Genomic DNA, 22,517 nt, shown 5'->3' with positions numbered 1-22,517 from the left:
CATCTCATAGCTGGTAGAGTCTCAGTTAAGTGTGGTCTGAGCATTCTGGGTAAGTGGGTGTTTCCTACAGATAAACTCCAGCTGAGCCCTCAGCAGGTTTTCCTGTATGACTGAACATTGAAAGCAAGCGCATTTTAATCTGGGGTCACTTCCTATAATTATAGTATCACAGGGGAACAGACTGTGTTACCTATCAGTACAAAAAGTAGAAAATTCCGCATCGAAAGGTGAGTAAATTATGGGTGGACAGTTTTGGAAAGCTGGACAGCATCGAAAAATAAACTTCCAGAGTCTGTTTTGTTCAAAATTATGTTTGTTGCCTTCTTAGGCAAGTAAAGATTCTCTCTCTCAACTCACCTGACCACGGTGGATTCTCTGGGGGTAAACAGATCTTTTCCCGCTTTTTTTTTTTTTTCTAGGAGAAAGAAATGGAAAAGCAGAAAACCCTCTATCAGCAAGCTCGGCTGCATGAGCGTGGAGCCGCAGAGATGGTCCTTCAGATGATAAGCGCCAGCAAAGGTGATTTCTGGGATTTCTACACGGGCCCCTTAGCTACCACAGAGATGTCACACCATGACGTGACGTCATTATTAACGGGTCCAGGTAAAGCCCAGTAGATGTGATTTACCCTCTGTTTCCTTGGTGATTCAACGGAATCTTTACCACGGCAGGTGAGATGAGCCCCATGGTGGTAGAGACTCTGAAGCTGGGGATCGCCATTCTGAATGGGGGCAACGCTGGCGTGCAGCAGGTAATGGGGGCTTGCAGGAGGTGGGGCAGACTTCCTGGGGTATTTCCATTTGACAGCTGTCACACTTCAGGGAAGAGATGTTGACTCTGCTACAGAGGTGGCCGCCCAGAATCACCTTTGCTGGTGTTTTGTCCTTAGTGACCAGTTATATCAGAGTAACTGGGAACACAGATAAAACCAGGACTAGGAGTCTTTAGACAAAGGTATGCTTAGTAAAGAGGGCTTACCTAGGCTTCAAAAAGAAAAACATTACATTTTTTTCATCATTTCTACAAAAATATGCTCTAGAGGAAGTTTTCTAAGCCTTAGGTTTTTATTTCGACCCTTTCCCTTATTAGCTGCCTTACTGTGAGCAAAAGGGGCCTGATCAGTTAAGTGAGGTTCATAACCCCACACACCTATTGTTCGTTCACTCATTCATTTATTCATTTATTTAACAGCTGTTTAGTGATTGTTGACTATGCACTAGGGCCAGGCTCTCTTCTGTGGGTAGAGGGTGTAGCAGTGAATAATGCAAATAAAAACTCCTGCCATCATGCATTAAATGAGGGAACACACAAAGACATACAAAGTGGAGCGTCTGGCACATGGAGTTCATTCAGCAATCTGATTTGGAACTGGCTACAGGAGATAGAAATGCACTGGTGTCTCCTGAGTACTCCAGGCTCTGGCTAAAAATAAAAGCATCTGTGTGCACAGGAAAATGAAATTTCAAAGACTTTTGGCATTCATAAGGGTTATATCCCAGGGCCTTTGAGAATTTCCAAATCCATGACTACCATTATTGCGTATAATTTTTCCCAGGCTTTAACTCATCACAAACAAATTTCTCATTAAGAACTACCATTTTCAAAGGCACCTCTCACTTTCTGTTCTCTTCCACCATCACCCCATCAGTTGACTTTCTTACAGAGCCCTTTAAAAAAAAAAAAAAAGAAAGAAAATTCTTATTATGTCAGACAAAGTTCCTGGCTTGCCAGTAACAGGGAACAGAGGACACTAAGTCTTATTGTGAGAGAGATACTGAGCTCTCAACTAGGCTCATTAGTAGGTAAGCTCCTTGCTCCAGTGCGTTAAAATCATTGCATGAGCTGTTCAGATTATACCTCAGCAACCGTAAACATTACTACATCCCAGTCCTGGCACCTGTTCCCAAATAGAAGAGGCTTCAAACAGTAAATCTATGAATGTCAAAGATCCACTATACTGTCAATACCAGTGGACCTTTATAAAATAAAACATCTGCCCTAAAATATTCTGGTTCCATAAGTGGAGGGTGGCGCTCAGGCACACTGAAGGTTTAAGTCCACAGGTGGAGTATCTCGATGCTTACCCAGGGTTACAAACCACCATCCTGGATCTGACTCGGTGTACCTGCATGGCTGCCATCTGTCCATCACAATTAGGAGGGTTAGTACGTGTGCCATAGTTTTCATTGTTTTTCCCTTTTAAATGTGTCTCCCTTGCAGAAAATGCTAGATTACCTAAAGGAGAAAAAGGATGCTGGGTTCTTTCAAAGCCTTTCTGGTCTTATGCAGTCTTGCAGGTAAATATGGGAAAACCACCCATAGCATTTTTTTAAAGTTCTTCACTATTCAGGGAAAGGGGAATGGGGTAGGGGAGGGCCACAGAATAAACTGGCTTGTCACGGAATTATTGAGAAAGGAGTACCTACTTCCGAAAGCTAAGAGGATGGGTATTGTTTCCTCCAGCCCTCAGGATTACCTTCAAATAGCATTCAGAGGGGAAAATGTAATCTACACACACACACACACACACACAGACACACACACACACACAGACACACAGACACACACACACACACACACACACACACACACCCCTACCAACACCTGTTTGGTGTTTGAATCGCCCTTACTTCCTTTTTTCTTAGGTTGTTTTATGTGGAGCTGAGTGAGTTTCTCTTAAACATGTATGCTCATAAAAGTCAAACTAGAAAAGAACGGAAAAGAGGAGGAATCCCTCAGTATGACTCAAGGCTATGTGTTCGTTAGACCCATTAGGCATTTTGTTAATCCTTAACAGTTCTTTCAGCCTGAATAGATATTTTGTGGGTACATATTTTGACACATCCATTCTGACAGAGGCACATCCTGACGTGGGAACATTTTGACATTGTCTGAAAAACAAAGCATTAAACTTTCCATTTATATTACCCAGTGGCGTAAGCCTCCCCTCATGGCTGAACCCTCTGACAGATGAACAATAGGTAACCAAAAGTCGTAAGGTTACCATACTTGCTCATTTCAGAAACAAGCCAGCAATCTTTCTAAGAAAAGTGTCAGCTTGTTCTCCGAGATTCATATGTATTTTGAACCGTCTACAACTCATTCTGAAAGAAGTCAAAGTTATAATTATCTAGCTCGTTTGCCTCCAATTAATAATTCTTAAACTTGGAACGTTAGTCCAATTGAAAATTTGGAGGATGGATGTTCTTTTTTTGGTGGACCGCATAATATTGCTAGTCGTATTGGATTGGGTAAATGTTGTACCCTGGGGTTATACGGAGCATATTTGAGCATATTTGAGTACAATCCCTTGTCCTCAGCTCCATTTTTCCCCCACCGACAGCCAATTCATTTATTACCTCCCTCAGGAAAAGAAAATGTAATATTGCCAGACCTGACTCACTGAGGGTGAAATAGTACATGTGGACTCAAAGATGGCGAAAATCAAGGCAGTTCAGTCCCGTATTGCTCATGATATTCTCGATTAACTTTCTAAGAGTTCTCTTGGTAGTCTGTAGTACTTCATATTGCTAAGCTAATTTATAATGATGGCTTAGAGGGACAGGTGACATACCCTTAGAGGCCAACTGAATTCTAACAGAAGTTTTAAGGTATTTTAATGGTTTTTTGCTGATTATAAAAATAATGTGTATTTGTAAAATGGTTAAGCATTGAAGAAACCAGAACATTTGAAATGGGGATTTCGGGATGGAGTAAGGGTCAGAAATGTCCACCGCACAGATTGTCTCCTGAATCAGCAGTGATGCTTCAAAGCAGCTATGTCCAAATGTCCTGGTTCCGTATCCTCCTCCCAAAATCAAAGGATAATTTTGTATTATCAAGCAGACCCTTTTTATAGCAAGGTCTGGGGAAAACCAATATAATGGCAGTAGGAATTTTCACTTTCTCTTTAAAAGTCATCTAAATTACAGAACATATGTGACTCCCTAAAAGGGGAAAAGGGGTGTTGGATTTTTCCCCAAAGTCTTTCCAATCCAACAGTCATTTCCTTTGCCCAGTGATAAAAGGAAGAGGAGCTTTTGCAGAATCTTACTGGACTCAGCCATAAGCTTCTCTAAGGTCTATATTCTTGTGAAACTTTGTGGTCTTATGTTCCATAAAATCTTTTTTATTGGCTAAGGAGTTAGACCCTATTAGAGAAATGGAGTGAGCCCCAGTTGGAAATCACACGATCATTATTCTCATTATAGCTTTGCGGTTGTCCTAGAGGTTCCTGGCTAAGCAGGTTTTGTTGGTGGCTGTGGCTGGGAAGGTTGTGGAAGGTGAGGACAAAAATGAAAGCCAACTTGTCACAGGTTCAGGAGCACCTAGGGACACCATTGCCTCTAGAAAGCGTGATCTTGGCTACTTTTGGCTCCTGAATGATAGAATAAAAGGGTGTGGCCCTTCAAAATCTGAAACTTTGGGGCTTCCCTAGTGGTGCAGTGGTTGAGAGTCCGCCTGCCAATACAGGGGACGCGGGTTCGTGCACCAGTCCGGGAAGATCCCACATGCCGCGGAGCGGCTGTGCCCGTGGGCCATGGCCGCTGAGCCTGCGCGTCTGGAGCCTGTGCTCCGCAACGGGAGAGGCCACAACAGTGAGAGGCCCGCGTATCGCAAAAAAAAAAAAAAAAAAAATCTGAAACTTTGTAGCTCTCTCCATCAGTATTCATCCTAAGCACTAAAAGCCGCTATTCCTTGTGATTCTCAGAGAAAGTAGGTTAAATGTGGAAGGTGAGCATGAATTAGTACAGTTTAAAGTAAACTTTCCCTTAAGAAATCTTAGAAACAGATTATTCCTTCTTGATTTGGAAAGCCTTTCTAAATCTTCGTCCATAAGCAGGGACTCAAACTGGACAAACAGTGACAATCACATACATGTTTCTGACCCCTGTCCTTGCACATGGCAAGGGCTGTGAGCTCCAGGCATCCTTGGACAACACGGCTTAGCACGAACCCAGGGAATCATTAGACTCTCAACCATACCACAATACGTTGGCACATTTATGATAATGCAAGGACAGGGTATTCTTAGTTGATGGGTTCATTGATGTTAAAAACCCATTTTCCCAGTGCGTGTAGCCCTGAACCTTGTTTTCTTTCGTCTGTTGCAAGTGTCCTTGATTTGAATGCATTTGAGAGGCAGAATAAAGCTGAAGGCCTGGGGATGGTTACTGAGGAAGGAACACGTAAGTAACTGATGAAGGTGAAGGCTTCTCTGTTTCCAATTCAAATCCTAGTTAACCATTTCTGGTTAGAGCCCCTGTTCACTGCTGCTTCATCTCCAAGGACTTGCTCCATTTCAGCAAGATGTTTCCATCCATAGTTTTGATAAGGCATATCCAGACTGATGTGTTCACAGAACCAGTATTAGCTAAAGAGAGTCTGTCTTGACGTCTGTGGTTTTCTTACTCTGTATCCTTCTGTTTTTCTCTTAACGGCTAGTCATCGTTCGTGAGCGTGGTAAGTTTGAGTTTCCGGCCCGAGCTCCTACCGTGTGTGTGAGTCCCAAGAGATCTTATTTAATCGGCTCAGCACAGACACATTTTCGGCTTGGTGGTTGCATGTTGAGTTTAACTCAGCAGTTTGTTGTTTAATTAAAGAAGTGTCTTCCATCTTCCAAAGCATGTGTTATGGACTGTGAATCATTACTGCCTAGCTGTTTTCCTTCCAAATGCATCCCGGGGCTAACAATTCTAGCTTTGTTGGGTGTTGCCTCAGTTCCAGTTTTAATTGGGTCTGTCACCATTCATCCACAGTTCCCTCTCCACGCTGTTCTGACACAGCTCCTTTAGCATTTTTGCAGTCATGTGTGGTGGAAGGTATTCTATGTTGAAAAGCCAAACAGATGCTCACCAGTGTTCTGTGTTTTCAAGGTGAAAAAGTACTCCAGAATGATGAGTTTACACGAGATCTCTTTAGATTCCTACAGTTACTTTGTGAAGGACATAACAGTGGTAAGTGGAACAGATTTGATTTGTCAAGGGACAACAACATTCAGGTACAAAATTTTGATTCATTTCAGGTTGCCACATTTAATACAGCCAGTTGCTAATTTAAGAACAACAGTTAATCCATTCCTTAATAAGAAACCCTATGTAACATGGCCTTTAACTTCATGGCTAATGTTATTTAGTGCCACCCAGGCTAAGTTGCTTCCAGAATCTTCAGATATTGAAGCTAAACACCCACCCCTTGCTGTCAGGTCCCTCAGGGCTCATTAAGTCCAGTTTCTGGTGCCGCTGGGAGGGGAGGGCTCAGGGCAGTGCTCTGTCCTTCAGGACCTAAACAGTGTGCCCTTGTAAGGCTTTTCACATGGTGAGTCTCTTCTGAGCTCAGCTGAGAAGAAGCTTAGAGCCACCTGCTCTGCAGGGATGGACTCTGACCCAACCCTGGTGTTCTCAGATTTCCAGAACTTCCTGCGGACTCAGATGGGCAACACCACCACCGTGAACGTCATCATCAGTACCGTGGACTACCTTCTGCGTCTGCAGGTGAGTGGGCGTTGGATGGTAGTACACCTCACATACACTTCCAGAAGCTAAAGACAGTTACACAGCCTCAGGGACGGCCCAGGATACAGTCCAGCCTCAGTAAGGAAGGTCTTGTAATCTTATGTCCACACACTTACGGGAAGTCAAACACCTAAATGTGAGTTTGAAGACGGAAGTCGGGGGAGTGGTTATCTACCAAATCTTCTGTTATAAACTGCTGATTCACTTTAGTTTTGCCAGTGTAAGCTTAGCCACAGTACTCCAGGCAAGCTGTGCATGGGAACAGGCTTTCACTAGGAAAAAGAGGTACAGAAAGCGGGAATAAGATGGGTCCACAAGTTCTTAGTGTTGAGACGTCATCTGGTTGAATGGTTTGAAGGAAAATCCAAATAATGTCAAGAAAATCTGCACAAACATAAAAAGGATGCCCTCTTCTCTTTGCTGATTCCTCAGCCTGGTTCTGCCACTCACCAGTTCCTGACCTGGAGCAGTCTGTTTAACCTCCTGGTGTCCAATTTCCTCATCTATAAAACGAGTAGTCCTGTCTCATTGAAAATGAGTAGTACTGTCTCATTGGGTGGTGGTGAAGATGGAGAGGTTTAATACGTGTAACGTGCTCAGAACGATGCCCGGCACTTACGGTGTCAGCTATCATGTTGCTGCTGCAATCATGATTATTTGGATGATCAATATTATCTTTAACGTACATTTTTCATTGTGAATAAATTGTCCTATAACATGGTCACCCAGGTCCAGCTGAACGCTGCCCTCTCTTCTATGTGTTCTTTCCTGCGGAGGGGGAATATCTGTACTTAAAAGGTGCTCGGGATCAGATACCTCTGTGCTTCTTCACAGAGTCCCAGGCTCCTGTCATAACAAAGGGGTCACAGAAATGTAGGACGCTCTTGTACCCTTCCCGAACATTGGGTTTAGCTTCATGGACTGAGAAATACTAAACCCTCTCACTATGTGAGAAATACCAAACTCTCCTTTTTTGTTCTTAGGAATCAATCAGTGACTTCTACTGGTATTATTCAGGGAAGGACGTCATTGATGAATCTGGACAGCACAATTTTTCCAAAGCCCTGGCGGTCACCAAGCAGATTTTCAATTCTCTTACGGAATACATCCAGGTATGTGCTATAGAGCGCATGCCTGAGAACAAAGAGAACATCTTTAACCTTCCCATGTTCTAATTCCCTACAGAATACTTGGCTGCATATGTGGACTGTGCATCCAGCTATAGCACTGACGATATTCCTCACCTATAAATAGAAACCAGTGGTACCTACACTCTACGAGAAGCTGTAGTTTACGGACCCCACTGTGACCTGTGAATAGCAGTGTCACACTTTATCTGCATTTATCTGGTTAACATTTTGCCTTCCCTCCTAGTTTGAAATCTTTTTGTCAACAGAAGATTTCTTATTCGTTTTAAAATTCTTCATTTTTAGCATGTGTGGCACATCAGAGGTGTTCAGTAAGCATGGAGAGTGGAGTGGAGGAATGATTGATAGCATGAAGGAATAAAGGGACAAGTGGTATTATCTTGAGCCTTGAGATTAAACACAGGATTCATGAGAGCCTACCAATTTGTCAGAAATTCACTCTATGGAAAAGGTAACTTCAGAAGCACATAAACTAAGTGCAGTGGCAGTCACATCAACAGGTAAATTTCAGGTTGAACATCTCACAGCAATCTTTCTCTGTTCACAGCATTCTCTACTCATTGCCTACAGTGGTCTAGCTACTGTGAAAAGGAGTAGAGGACGTCCTCAGGCAGAATTTGCTGTGAAATTGGTAGCCATATCATGGTGCTCTGTGATGTAATATAAGATTTTTTAAGATCTATATGTTGAGCCAACTGGCACACTCAGATCATATTTGCTTACTAAAATAAACACAAGACTAAGACTTGAAAAGAAGGATTTTAAGGAAGATATTGATCCATGCTTTACTCAAGGATTGTAAGAACATAGGGAGATAAACCTAGGAACAGGTGACTGAGCTGAAGTTTCACAGCGTGTGAAATACGTAGGAAGGTCATTGAACTGATCTGACAAGCATCTGATTTGCTCTCTGCAGAGCCCATCCTAGTCTCCAGAACTTCCTATGGAGCACTTAACCCAAATGTAAAAGAAAAGTGTATCTGGGGTGAATGTGAGTTTTTTTCAACAACCAGTTTTGTTTCAACAAAGAATCTAGAGGCTTCTAGGGATCAGACACCAAATGTACATGAACAGTGTTTTTTAAACAAGCTTACTTGATTTAGGGACGCAGGCAAAATTTCTCCTGCTCACCTCTTCCCTGGGAATTCTGCCAAGCCTTTTCTAGAACTTGATACTAGAACACCAGTACCAGTGTTCCTTTTGAAAGTTTGTGGAAGCGGGATTTGGAGAGTGATTAAAGTGTAGAAAAATATAGGAAAAAGCTATAAGGAAGAGTTAAGGATAAAGAACATAGGCAGAATGTGACAAAAGACTCTAAATGTATAAAATACATATATATAAAACAGCCTCACTCAAGAGGTAGGGAATAAGGTGCTGGCCTAAGAAACTTTGGAAATGAGTACAGTCTGAAAGACCAAAGGCAAAAGGAGCTATACATAAGCACTTTGGTTGATGAAGTTTTTCCCATGTGGATATGTGTTAATAATTCTGAAACCATTATACATATATAATGGAAGTGAACGAGGTTTCTCACTGTTGGAGTGGGGAGTTACAGAGGAGCAAGCAGAGGAGATAGAAGATCCCTGTGGGAATGAATGAGAGTCAGAGACATTTGTATGCTAAACTCATGTTCAGCTTAACATAGATACAAATGGTTACATATGGAAATATTTATGGAGATGTGTATACACGTGGATTAGGACAACACACATATTTCTGCTGCTCTGTCAGCCAGGAGGACCTAAAAAATGATGCCCCAGTAGCAACAAGCACAACTAGAGCCCAGATCTTGGTTTCTAATACCATTGAAAGGAAATAGGGCTCCGTAGAGAAATGGCTGATTCTAGAACTAGGGCTGGAAACATACAGGATGAGCCTGGAGAATGCTATAGTGCAAGAGAATGCTAAAAAAAAATGATGGGGGTATGTCAAAGGGATACAGGAGCCAACTGAAAGAGCTCCCAATGGCCAAAACTGGAAAAATTAGAGCTACAAAAGAAAGTAAATAAAGTAGTACTGCATTATAACCCAAAGCATAAAATGAATGTGTGGCGTCCATACTGATATAAATAAATGATTAAATAAATAAGAAAGAATAGACAACTCTCCATTCAGAAGAATTTCAAGTAACTTATTTTTAAAAAGAAGAGAAAAGAAACAGTGGTTCAGTAATGATCTTCCAAAATAGGAAAGGCTATTGACATGGAAAATGCAGACTGGTCATCAAGTCATCCATCTATGTCTGGCTTTCAGAAAAGATAGAGATGATGTACCTGACATTTAGGTTAATGATAAGAAAATCCTAAAAGTAGTTGAGCATTAGGAATGTAATTCAGATTTTTTCACTTAAGTAGATAGCCCTGTGGTCATCACATCTAACATGCAACTTTGCCTGCAAACAACGCGTGCACAGGGGCCTGGTTTTCAAATTGTGCCCCTTGGAACCCTGGAGTTCCTCAGAACCCCTCTTAGGCCAAGGTGTGGGCCAGAGTCGGCAGTAGTACCCTTCAGTCCTGTTTCAACCAGAGCATTTACCTCTTAAATAATGTTCTCTAGCATAAGAACGGAAGCTAAAAGAAAATCTCTGAAAATCACCGCACTGTGACATTCCTAGTGATTTTTCCTAGAAATAGGATCTTAGGATTGGGCGGGGCGGCGGGGGGGACCCGATGGAGTGGGGAGAAAAGTAATATCCTGGGAAAATACTGAGCTGCAAAATATGTGACCTTTGGAAAGAGCTCTCTACTTATCTGAGCTGATGTCAAATGCCCTTACTAGGGCAAGTTTCAGAGCAGCTGGTGATGCTCCAGTGAAATAAGAATGTCCTCCTCTCCGTAGGGCCCCTGCGTTGGGAACCAGCAGAGCCTTGCTCACAGTAGGCTATGGGATGCAGTGGTCGGCTTCCTCCATGTATTTGCTAACATGCAGATGAAGCTCTCTCAGGTACTGTGGCCCGTTCCCCGTTCCCGACGTGTGGTTGGTGTGAAACGCTAAGTCAATCCCCACCCCCTGGTCTTCCCATTGTGGATGTAGCTGCTTGACGAAATGATTGGAAAAACCATGCAGATCAGGTCTCATTTTTAAAATGAGGGCCTAAGTGGGAGATAGGAATGCATACCTGCGGGAGTCGGGGGTGGGCGGGGGTGTCCCAGACAGGCTTTTGCATGAATGCAGCTTTCTCCCTTGTGTCCTTTTCATAACAGCCTCAACCCTTGCTTTTTATGGTGCTAATCCCTTTTGCTTCCTTGTCACTGTTTTGCAATTTATGCACATGATCTACCCCCCCACCCCCACCCCCCCCCACCCCGTCTGCTCTGTCAAATGTCTGCATGTCTCTGTAATTCACATCTCCCTTCTCTGTCACCTTTGCTTCCCCTCTTCCCCATCTCTGCCTTTCCTTCTCACTCCCCATCTCTCTGGCAAGATGAATCGGAATCGCTCAGAGCATTTATTATGAACAAATAAATGTAGCGTCTGTAGTAGTCGATGGCCTCTCTCCATGGCAACACATGAGGGAGAACTTCAGGATATGTTTCAGGCTGCTCAGAGTAACATTGGCAGCGTTAATTTAAATAATATGTATCTAAAATTGTCAAGGCTGTCACATCTGCCTCTCTCTTCTGGAATGTGCTATTTACCCCTTTCATTTTTCCCCTTTTGACTCTGGCCTTATGGGAGGAGAGAGTTCTTGGGAGGGCTGCCGATTTATCAGCCCAGTGGGGCAGTGCGGTGTAGAGGCTCCAGAGGCAGGATCCTGACCCTGCCACCTCCTCACTGGTGTCTTCTGGGAAGTCACTTCCCCTTTCCGGTTTTTGCTTTCATCATCTATAAGATATTGGGAGTTAAAATAGACGCCCTTTGAGGGCTCTTCTAGCTCTGGCAATCTGCACCTCTCTGATGTTTTGTGGGCAGCTGTGACACACTCCAAAGGTGCTAGAAAATCCTTTGAAGTCTGAAGGGCCAGAGAACTATGTCTTTGTGAGAGAGAGTCTGGAAAAGAAGTGTGGCCCAGAATGCGTTTTCTAACCTCACCCTCAGATTCCCCACCTCAGATCTTCCAAGGCTTGTTTTGCTTCTGTGACATAGGTATCAAGCCCGGAGCTCACTTGGCAATGCCCCATCTGCAATGCTGAAATGAAAACCAAACAGACTGGTATCAAAACCATCCGGAGGAATAGCCTCGATGATATATTAATAACATTTTAAGGGACCACTGGCACCCAGATCACCACCAATTAGAATCAGGAGAACCTAAATTAAGAAAGAAAGGAGAACCCAGTTGGTGATTAGAACCTTGCTACTTTAATTGGATTGCAGTAGTATTCCCCAGAAGCTCACTGGTAATGCTTCTGTATGAAAAATGGCAACCTAAGCTACTAGAGATACCTAACGGCTCTCTGGTGGATTGGGTCGTTCAGTAGTTTTGGACAACAATTGGTATATCTGCCACGTTGCGTTAATAAAAGGAAAACCGTAAAGGAACTCTTTTGTATGAACCCTGCTGCAGCGAGCCTCCCGATGCTACAAAGAGAGGATGCTAAGGCATCCGCATTCACCATGAGAAGGGAGCTCATTCTGGAGATGGATGTAGCCTTCACCTGACCTTCCCAGAGCAGGCTCTCCTTGCTCACTGCCCCGTACTTTACTGAGGGATCAGATAGCTCAGGGGTATCTCCTGTTTCTGTTCTAGGATTCCAGTCAGATCGAGCTGCTGAAGGAACTCTTGGATCTCCTTCAGGACATGGTGGTGATGCTTCTGTCCCTCCTGGAAGGTTGGGCTGTTTGGTATAACTAGGCAATCACACGACTGTAATTGGTCCAAGCACTAACCGTACTAATCACGCAGATTGTCCTTCTGGCAGGTCATTGATGCCATATGACATTGGTTAGAAAACCAAATTTTCAGAAACAAAAAAATGAGTGAGGGGCACATGGTCTGATGGACAAAGCCTGAAACCAACTCATTTTATCTCAGTAGGAAAGCCAGAATGAACTGGGGAAAACCTCCAAGCTTTGCTTTTCCCTATCCTCTCCCTCTCCCCATTGCTTTTTCGATACATCTGGCTGCCAGTGTGTATGCCAGCCATCTAGTTGGGCACCCTCCTAGGTCTAAGGGGATTAGAGGGGCACCACTTATCCCTATGTGTCCCTGATAATCTGATAATGAAACCACTCTCCAGGCCCCAGGCCAGACGAAAGGCACTGGCGTGGCCATCTCCTCCTTCCCTGTGTTTCTTTCCCCCTTGGCTCCTGGTGGTGTAGTCTTTATGGCTTGCTGCTCCCTCCTACCCATTTCCAAGTCATCACGGTCAGAAAAGAGCTGACCGATTTGGCATATAAGTCTTCTAAGAAATATCTGCCTGACCAGTTACATGATGACATGGGTTTATTTATGTATCTGTATGTCTTTTTGAACCTGCCTCACAGGGAATGTGGTAAATGGAACTATTGGCAAGCAGATGGTTGACACACTGGTAGAGTCCTCTACCAATGTAGAAATGATCTTGAAATTCTTTGACATGTTCTTGAAACTTAAAGACTTAACTGGCTCAGACACCTTCAAAGAATATGACCCCGATGGGAAAGGGATCATCTCCAAAAAGGAATTCCAGAAGGCCATGGAAGGGCAAAAACAGTACACGCAGTCGGAGATTGACTTTCTCCTTTCGTGCGCAGAAGCGGATGAGAATGACATGTTTAATTACGTTGACTTTGTAGACCGGTTCCACGAGCCGGCCAAGGACATAGGGTTTAACGTGGCGGTGTTATTGACAAACCTCTCCGAACATATGCCAAATGATTCTCGCCTTAAGTGTCTGTTGGACCCAGCCGAAAGCGTACTCACTTACTTTGAACCGTACCTAGGACGCATTGAGATCATGGGTGAGGCCAAGAAGATTGAGCGTGTTTATTTTGAGATCAGTGAGTCCAGTCGAACTCAGTGGGAGAAGCCCCAGGTGAAGGAGTCTAAGCAGCAGTTCATCTTTGATGTCGTCAACGAAGGCGGAGAGCAGGAGAAGATGGAGCTGTTCGTGAACTTCTGTGAAGACACCATCTTTGAGATGCAGTTAGCCTCACAGATCTCAGAATCGGACTCAGCCGACAGGCCGGAAGAGGAGGAGGAAGAAAATGAAGACTCTTCCTATACGTTAGAAGTTGAGGGTGAAGAGGACGACAAGGCTTTTGAGTGTGCCTCTGCGTTTGCCGTGGCCTGTGCCTCAGTGAAGAGAAACGTGGCCAACTTTCTGAAGAGGGCCACCCTGAAGAACCTCAAGAAGCAGTGTAGGAAGGTAAAGAAGATGACTCTGAAGGAGCTGGTGAAGGTGTTCTTCTCTTTCTTCTGGACGTTGTTCGTGGGGCTCTTCCACTTGCTCTTCGCCATACTGGGAGGAATCTTTCAGATTCTCTGGAGCACAGTGTTTGGAGGGGGCCTCATAGAAGGCGCAAAGAACATCAGAGTCACAAAGATCCTGGGTGACATGCCTGACCCAACCCAATTTGGTATCCACGATGATGCAATGGAGGCTGAGAGGGCAGAAGTGCCCGAGCCAGGTATCGCCACGGAACTCGTGCGCTTCGTAAAGGGGGAGAGGGGAGATGCGGAAATTATGTCAGATCTCTTTGGACTCCAGTCAAAGAAAGAAGGTGGCTCAAAGCATGGGCCTGAAGTGGGTTTGGGTGACCTCTCTGAGATTACTGGCAAGGATGAACCCCCCACGTTAGAGAGTACTGTACGGGAGAAAAGGAAAGCACAGGTAAGCATGATTTGTTTCTATCATCTTTCTTTATCCCTAGAAAAAGACTTGCCACTCTACCTTGCCGTCAGTACTGACACCAGTTCCTAGGAGGCAATGTTGTGTTAGACACCAGCTCATCTGTGATTACCCTGATCTGATAATTCCAGCTCTGCCGTGTCTGGAGAGAGGAGACTTAGGTGGTTGTCTCAATATCTAATTGCTGAATGGTCTTCCAGTTTACATTGTAGAGTTCAAACAGGATGGTCCTTGACCCTCAGCTTGCTTCCACACCTTTATTAGGTTAGTTCTCAAGGCGCACAGGTTCATTCAGTAACTGAAAGCATAGAAAACCAGGTATAGCATACGAGGAGACCTTTCTGGTGAGATAAACTTCTGCAGTATCCTAAAAGGTCCAGACGTTATCATATGATTTAGTACAGTGCCCAGTGAGTTTTTTCATGCTTGGGACATTTTCATCCTTGTGATGCAACCACTAGCCAGTTTGGACTTTGAGTCAGTCAACTAGATTAAGATAGCAGTAATTCAGAGCCCTTTGGCCATGGAAAGTTCTGGGCGTTGCAGCATCCAACTCACAGCATCATTCTAGCGATAAAGAGAGTATGGAGAGAAATGTAAAGAGATCAGAGCCCAAAGTCAACCTTTATTCATTTTGTTAAAAATAAATAAAGTTATTTATTTATTTATTTATTTATGGCTGAGTTGGGTCTTTGTTGCTGCACGGCGGGCTTTCTCTAGTTGCGGCGAGCGGGGGCTACTCTTCTTTGTGGTGCACGGGCTTCTCATCGCGGTGGCTTCTCTCATTGCGGAGCACGGCCTCTAGGCGCGCGGGCTTCAGTAGTTGTGGCACACGGGCTTCAGTAGTTGTGGCTCACGGGCTCTGGAGCGCAGGCTCAGTAGTTGTGGCACACAGGCTTAGTTGCTCCGCAGCATGTGGGATTTTCCGGGACCAGGGCTCAAACCCGTGTCCCCTGCACTGGCAGGCGGATTCTTAACCACTGCGCCACTAGGGAAGCCCCTTTATTCATTTTTTACATGAATGTTTATTGAATAGTTAATATGCACTTGTCACCATTTTAGGCTCTGGGAGTAGAGTGGTGAATGAGAAATGTATCGTCCCTATAATTTAGTGGAAAAGATAGACATTGGACAGGTCAGTACAAGCATGAAGAACATTAGGAAGTCTATCAGGTGCTATGGAAATGTATAGGAGAGATGTCTCACCTGGGTTAGAGAGTCAGGGAGAGAAGTACCAGAATCATAAGCATTCTGACAGAATTTATTTATTGTTTTGCTCCCTGATGTCACCCAGGGCCTAGAACAGAGTTTGATACATAAAAGGGACTCATTCAAGGCCCGCTACATGCCAGGCTGTGTTCCTAGCATATGAGAATACATTGATTAACAAAAGAGACAACACTTTTGTTTCAAAGGAGCTTAATTTCTAGTGGAAGAAGACAACAACTAATTATCATTTTTGACATATGCTAAAATAAATGAACAAGGTCGTGTGTTACAGAATGAATGTGGGCCCTACTGTAAGTAGGATACTCAAGGAGCATCTGCAAAGGTATCATCTGAACCAAGTCCTGAAGAATGGCAGGCCCACCAAAAGCCAGGGCAGTCATATTCCAGGCAAATGATATGGCATGTGCCAAGGTCCTGGTGCAGGGAAGGATTTGGAATGTCCCAGGAAAGGAACGAAGGTCTGAATGTTTGTGCTGGAAATGAGTCAAGTGATGCAAGGTGAAAATGGAGAGAAAGGCCATGATCATGTAGGCCTTATAGGCTTTGGTGTTAGGGAGCTTGAATTTTATTCTAAGTGCAATGGTCATCAATCAGAGGGATTGGGGTGATGGAAGAGAATTGAAGATACTGTCTGATGGACGCAGGTTCTGGATTGGACCTGTGTTCCATCTCTCCCCAACCCCGTGAAGCAGTAGGACCACTGCCACGGGGCACTGACAATGTCCTAGCAAAAGTTTTTTCTTTGGGTTGAATAATAACAGGGCGGTTATGTTTTCAAGCTTGAAGTCTTTGTCTTATCACTCTAGAGCAGCTTAATATATAGCAGGACATCTGTGTTCTGTGATCCTGAGAAAAGCAGAAGCATAAGGAGAGAAAGCCGTTGGGACTTCTGACCATGGAGAGCAAAATGGCCAGTGATACGGCTCATCACCATGAACTCGTTTATTTTGAGGAAAGTTTGACCGATTGTTATTTTTGTCTAGGCAGCAGAGACGAAAGCAGCTCATGAAGCCGAAGGGAAAGTGGAGTCTGAGAAGGCAGAGTAAGTTCTTGGTGGCATGGACTGTTCTAACTGCTGTGCTTAATCGTTCTTGATGGTAACCGCCATTTTGTTGTTATGGTAAATAGAAAGCTTGATTTCTATTAATATAAGAAACAGATATTGTGCAGGCCCTGGATATATTTCTTTTTTTTCGTTTTTATGGCTGAGTAATATTCCATTGTGTGTGTGTGTGTGTGTGTGTGTGTGTGTGTGTGTGTGTATCTCTTCTTTATCCATGCAGCTATTGACGGACACTTCAGTTGCTTCCATATCTTGGCCATTGTAAATAATGCTGCTGTGAACACTGGGGTGCATGTATCTTTTGGAATTACTGTTTTCGTTTTCTTTGGATGTATACCCAGGAGTGAAATTGCTGGATCATACAGGAGATCTATTTTTAGTTTTTTGAGGAATCTCCATACTGTTCTCCATAGTGGCTGCACCAATTTACATTCCCACCAACAGTGCACGAGGGTTTCCTTTTCTCCAGATCCTGTCCAGGACTGGTTATTTGTTGTCTTTTTGATGATAGCCATTCTGGCAGGCGTGAGGTTTTGTGGTTTTGTTTGCATTTCCCTGGTAATTAGTGATGGTGAGCATCTTTTCATGTGTGGATACATTTCTTTTTACCCCATCTATACAATAAACACAGTCTAATAATTTTGTTCCCTTTAGACTCCAAATAGTAGATCAGAGTTTCACCATCTGACCGAGCAAATTATCAAACACTCACACTTAGCAACTTCATATAATGTTCATGATGGTGATATCTAGTAATTACTGAATAACTGTGACATACCAGGCCTTTTGCTAAGCTCTTTTGTACAATATCTCATTTAATTCCTACGACAAACTCAGAAGAATAGGTACTATTGGTAATGCCCATGAAAGCCTAGAAAATAAAGGACAACATTTCTGAAGGGGAAAAAGGTTGGTAAGGCTAAGTTCAGAAGAACTTGTATATAACTGATGTACACCTGTGACTGTGGCTCATCAAAGCAGGCACCGCTCCTAAATACAAAGTTGACATCCAAGCACTATGGGTAATAAAGACCTGAGGTCCCCACCCTCAAGGAATAATACATCTCCCACCCCCAGCCAAGATTTCTCTTTAGCTTCCCTGCCAGGGCCAGGCCTCCCCCTCCCCTCCGTGATGAGTGGGCTTCTCATTCCTGCAGCACGGAAGATGGGGAGAAAGAGGACACAGCCAAAGAAGAGCAGGCTGAGGCCGGGTGGGCAGATGCGACCAAAAGGAAGAAGCGATGGTGTGGCCAGAAAATTGAGAAGCCTGAAGCCTTCATGGCCAGTTTCTTTAAAGGGCTGGAAATCTATCAGACCAAGCTGCTGGTGAGTGCTCTGGCCCTGGCCCCGCTCGGGTGCAGGCGCTGGCCTGGGCGGACCTCGGAGAAGCGGCCACTGACTTTGTTTCACGTTTGGTTAGTTGTTCTTCCTCGTCTTTCTCATTCCTCTTCTTTCCCTCTTCTCGATTATCTGTCTGTCCCTTCTGTGTTGGAGGGAAAGGAAAAGGGAAACGGCAGGTGCTGCAGCCCCTCTACCCCGCCCTCCCTCTAGAAGATCTGCTCCTTTACGTGTGCTAGGTGGGGACTTGGCCCATCCTGGTCCAAAACTTCAGAAGTAGTGCGATCATTCAGATGCAGAAAGAACATTCCTGTGTTGTGTCAGGTTCTCACACTAGTCCTCAAAAGCTTTGTTACTCCACACACCCTCAGCCCAGCTTGTAATATCCTTTCTCTGGCAAATTGCCCACTGAGGCACAGTTGCTGAAAGCCAGGACTACACCTCCCAGCACCATTGGTGGGAGCCCCCCTCCACGGAGAGGGTGAGAGCTTCCCCAAGCAGCTACCATTCCAGGCCTCAAGTGTCGATTTTTCCCGGGAAGATGGCAGTAGGTATGGGAATGGTTCCCCCTAAAAGGGGAGAGGCAGAAGCGCTGGGTCTGTGACTTACAAAGAGACAGAGACTCTCAGCCTCAGTCTGGCTGCAGCCAGGGTGGGAGCTTCAGGGGTCTTCGGTGGGCCTAGATCACTCATAATTTCCAAATGGGCCGCTTACTTGCTGTGTGGAGGGTACACGCACACGTGTGCACACGTACCTTCATAACAGCATGAGTCCTGTGCTGGCGGCGTGTTTAGGCATTTGCTTCCCTGAGGTTTAAACCAGAGCAGGGTTCCCTTGAGCATCATTCTAAGCAATTTTTAAAAAAATCATCCATTTTGGTCCCCCCAAATAAGTTGTAAGAGGGCCAGGACAGTCCTAGATGAGTGGTTACCAAAGAGTGGGAGTCGTCCTGTGTAAACTTCTAATCAGAGAAGATCATCTGTGTGAAAGAGGGAAGGTCCTTCTCCCTGCCAGAGCTCTTCTACTTCTGCCTGTCCTTTTCTTTTCAGCACTACCTGGCCAGGAATTTCTACAACCTGAGGCTCCTTGCTCTGTTTGTAGCCTTCGCTATCAACTTCATCCTGCTCTTTTACAAGGTGATACTTCATTCAGGGGGTATTTGGTGAATAGATTATATACTTTTTAAAAAGTAATAGAGGTTATGCTCTTAATTCAAGCAAAAACTTTAAGGAAATTTCTAAGACACTGGCTCCTAAAAAAAGGACACTGTCTTTAGCAGTGGGAAGAACAGAGAGACGGGTTGTAAGGGAAGCCAGTTAGGGCACCATTTCAATCATTCAGGCTTGTTTTAGTTACTACTTAATTCTTCAGACATTTGTTGGGTGTCTACAATGGGCTAGACCCTATATTAGGAGCTGTAAGGTATTTCAAACTGAATGATAAATACAGTTCTTTCCCTGAGGAATAAGGTAACAAAGAACCATGATAGTTGGCACGTGTGTTAGAATTATTATGAAGGAAGAATTAATAGGAGTTGGTTTCTGGATGTGGAAGACAGGGACTCATCAAGATAAATGAAGATTTTGAATGTTGGTAAGTGGGTCCTGTACACTGTAGATGCATAATAAATGTTAGTAGAATGAACTAATGAATGCTGTAGGTCCTGGATTCTTTTTTGGCATCGTCTTTAACTGGCTATTCTGTCTCTTGCCTCTCTCCCTTCCTATTGAAAACCACAAATCTAATTTTTATAAAACATGCTCTTATCCACATCAATAGTGCACTTGATAAACTAATGGCTTGCTGTTGCCCATAGCGGAAAAATGGAAGTCTGTAGAGGGGTATGGCGAAGGCTAGCTTTAAACACAGGGAGAGGTTGAGGTGACTCAGCCATGCATGTGGAGACAGCCAGCAAGCAGCTGGACATGCACGGTAACAGCCTCAAAGGCGCCAATTTGGGAGTCACTGTGTAAGGATGGCAGTGAAGCCACGGGTGTTAATGGCATCTAAGAAAGAAGGGAAATGTCTGCACTTGTGCATATGCGAGTTTGTCCTAGCCTCCTCCCAGGCTGTAGCATTTTTTTTTTAATTTATTTGTTTTATTTATTTATTTTTGGCTGTGTCGGGTCTTCGTTGCTGCGCGCGGGCTTTCTCTAGTTGCGGCGAGCGGGGGCTACTCTTTGTTGCAGTGCGCGGGCTTCTCATTGCGGTGGCTTCTCTTGTTGCGGAGCACAGGCTCTAGGCGCGCGGGCTTCAGTAGTTGTGGCACACGGGCTCAGTAGTTGTGGCGCACGGGCTTAGTTGCTTAACCACTGCGCCACTGGGGAAGCCCCAGGCCGTAGCATTTCAAAGATTACCTCCTGCAGCTGAAGGATTGTAGCACATGTAGTAACACTTTCCTAACTTTTCAATTTTTGGCTTGTTTTCAAGAGAGAGGTTTTGTCTCTTAAAACTTTTGTTTGCAGTTATTAGAGATCCTGGAGATTCCCAGGAACGAGGTACCTAAAAACCTCATTCCCTCATCGAGTAATACGGAATCACTACTATTTGCACAGCAAATGCCAGCAGTATAAAATACGTGGGGAGAGCCCAGTGGCGGAGGTCTTTCCGGTGTTTCTAAGAGAGTGTGTGTTCTGGGCCAGGTCACCGAGGAACCTTTAGAAGAAGAGACAGAAGACATTGCAAACCTGTGGAATTCCTTTAATGATGAGGAAGAGGAAGAAGCAGTGGTATTCTTTGTCCTGCAGGAGAGCACTGGATATATGGCCCCAACATTGCGAGCCCTGGCCGTTATCCACACCATCATTTCTTTAGTCTGCGTGGTGGGCTATTACTGCCTGAAGGTAAGTTGCCAGCCACTCTGAATGTAATCAGACTCCTTGGGGAAGAAGCATCATTTTTGAACCCAGCCAGCCCTTTGTTCTCTAAGACTTTAGACTAATAGCCTAAGGTTGGTGAAGCCACAGCCTGGGCACCACCCAGGAGCGGGTTAAAACTGCAGACTCTTGCCCCCTAGCCAAGCCTTTTAAATCAGAATCTGCAGTGAGCATGATCCGCAGGTGATCTGTATTCACACTCTGGCTTGAGAAGCCTTGGTCCAGGAGCCTCACTTCAGCCACCCCTCGTGACATTGCACAGAATCCAAATCGTCGGGCTAAGTCACGCATGGAGCTGGTAATGAGGGGCTCTTCTCACCTTTGAATTTATGTTGAAATTTTTATAAAAATGCTTTTCACCTTTCAGAAATGATTAGGTCTTAGCTATTTGAGATGAGTTACTGTTTCCGTTGTCCTATTGCTGCATAACAAATCACCCCCCAGAATTCAATGGCTTAAAATGATAACCATTTTCTCTCTGATTCTGTGTCTGCCTGGGCACATTAGAGCGGTTCCTCTGCTCCCTGTACAAGTGGTCACATCAGCAACCAGCTGGGAGCTCAGATGGGCTACTGTCCAAGACGGCCCATGCACGTTGGCAAGGGAACAGCTGGAGGGCTGGGCTCCGTTGGGGTAGCTGGGCCTCTCTCCCCCTCCTTGTAGACTCAGGGCATCTCCCTTTCCACGTGGTCTCTTCACATGCTCTCTCCAGCTGGGTAGCCGGACTTCCTGCACATGATGGCTTGGGTGTCCAAAAAAGAGCACAAATGGAAGCTGCTAGACCTTCTTAAGGCTTAGGCCCAGAACTGGCAAGGTGCCATTTCTACCACATTCTGTGGATTCAGGCAGGTCACAGGGTCAGCCAAGATTCAGTGTTGCACAGAGGGTGAAGGGGGCTACACAAGGGCATGAATAGCAGGAGATGTGGTTCTCTGGGACCATCTTCAGACACTGCTATAGTTTTGTCAATCTTCAGTCATTCTGTTTTAGGTGTTCCAAGTCCAGTTCTGTTTCTACTACATACACCACAATTGTTTTTTCTCATTACATTTTTTCTTACTTCTCTTAAGTAGGAAGTTTCCTTGGCCCTATACCAAGCCACCTTTTCCCTGAGAAGACTCCAGGAAGTCTTTTTCCTATCCTTGTGGCTCTCACTTCCCCCAGTGGACTGCAGTATCACTTAGGAAGTCCAGCTGCTCTACTGGAGAGACCATGTGTCCTAAACTGCCCTGAGGCCTCCACTGTAACAATGAAAGAATGGATTCTGGAGCCTGGCCTCCGGGGTTGGACCCACAGCTCTGCCACTTAACCTCGCCATTCCTCTGTTTCCTCATCTGCAAAAAAAATGACTATGATAATAATAACACCAACCGTTAAAGTTGCTAAAGGGAGGATTTAAATGAATTAACATGTGTAAAATACTCAGGGCCAGACGTAGTAAACATTAGAGCATGTTCGCTACTATTCCTTAGTTCACCATCTAGAGCTCAGCTTGTCGGCTAGGGTACAGGTAACCTAGAGAAAACAAAAATAAACACTAGCTAGGGAATAAAAATGTGGAAGTTGTACTTACG

General features: G+C 44.6%; 1 protein-coding gene across 1 annotated transcript in view; it reads left to right on the top strand.

Moving 5' to 3' along the window:
* Positions 1–22,517, top strand: part of RYR3 (ryanodine receptor 3) — a 366,040-nt gene that overhangs the window by 324,790 nt on the left and 18,733 nt on the right. The window contains exons 79-93 of the mRNA XM_073799899.1: positions 420–519; positions 672–751; positions 2,221–2,297; positions 5,116–5,189; positions 5,446–5,463; positions 5,877–5,957; positions 6,406–6,494; positions 7,499–7,627; positions 10,502–10,606; positions 12,354–12,435; positions 13,091–14,418; positions 16,650–16,708; positions 17,887–18,055; positions 19,117–19,203; positions 20,710–20,910. Of these exons, the coding sequence (XP_073656000.1) occupies positions 420–519; positions 672–751; positions 2,221–2,297; positions 5,116–5,189; positions 5,446–5,463; positions 5,877–5,957; positions 6,406–6,494; positions 7,499–7,627; positions 10,502–10,606; positions 12,354–12,435; positions 13,091–14,418; positions 16,650–16,708; positions 17,887–18,055; positions 19,117–19,203; positions 20,710–20,910 (2,679 nt within the window). The remainder of the gene's footprint in view (positions 1–419; positions 520–671; positions 752–2,220; positions 2,298–5,115; positions 5,190–5,445; positions 5,464–5,876; positions 5,958–6,405; positions 6,495–7,498; positions 7,628–10,501; positions 10,607–12,353; positions 12,436–13,090; positions 14,419–16,649; positions 16,709–17,886; positions 18,056–19,116; positions 19,204–20,709; positions 20,911–22,517) is intronic.

The sequence above is a fragment of the Tursiops truncatus genome, chromosome 2 (assembly GCF_011762595.2).
Source record: "Tursiops truncatus isolate mTurTru1 chromosome 2, mTurTru1.mat.Y, whole genome shotgun sequence".
Taxonomy (NCBI): Eukaryota; Metazoa; Chordata; class Mammalia; order Artiodactyla; family Delphinidae; genus Tursiops; species Tursiops truncatus.
This window is presented reverse-complemented; position numbering and strand designations above follow the sequence as displayed.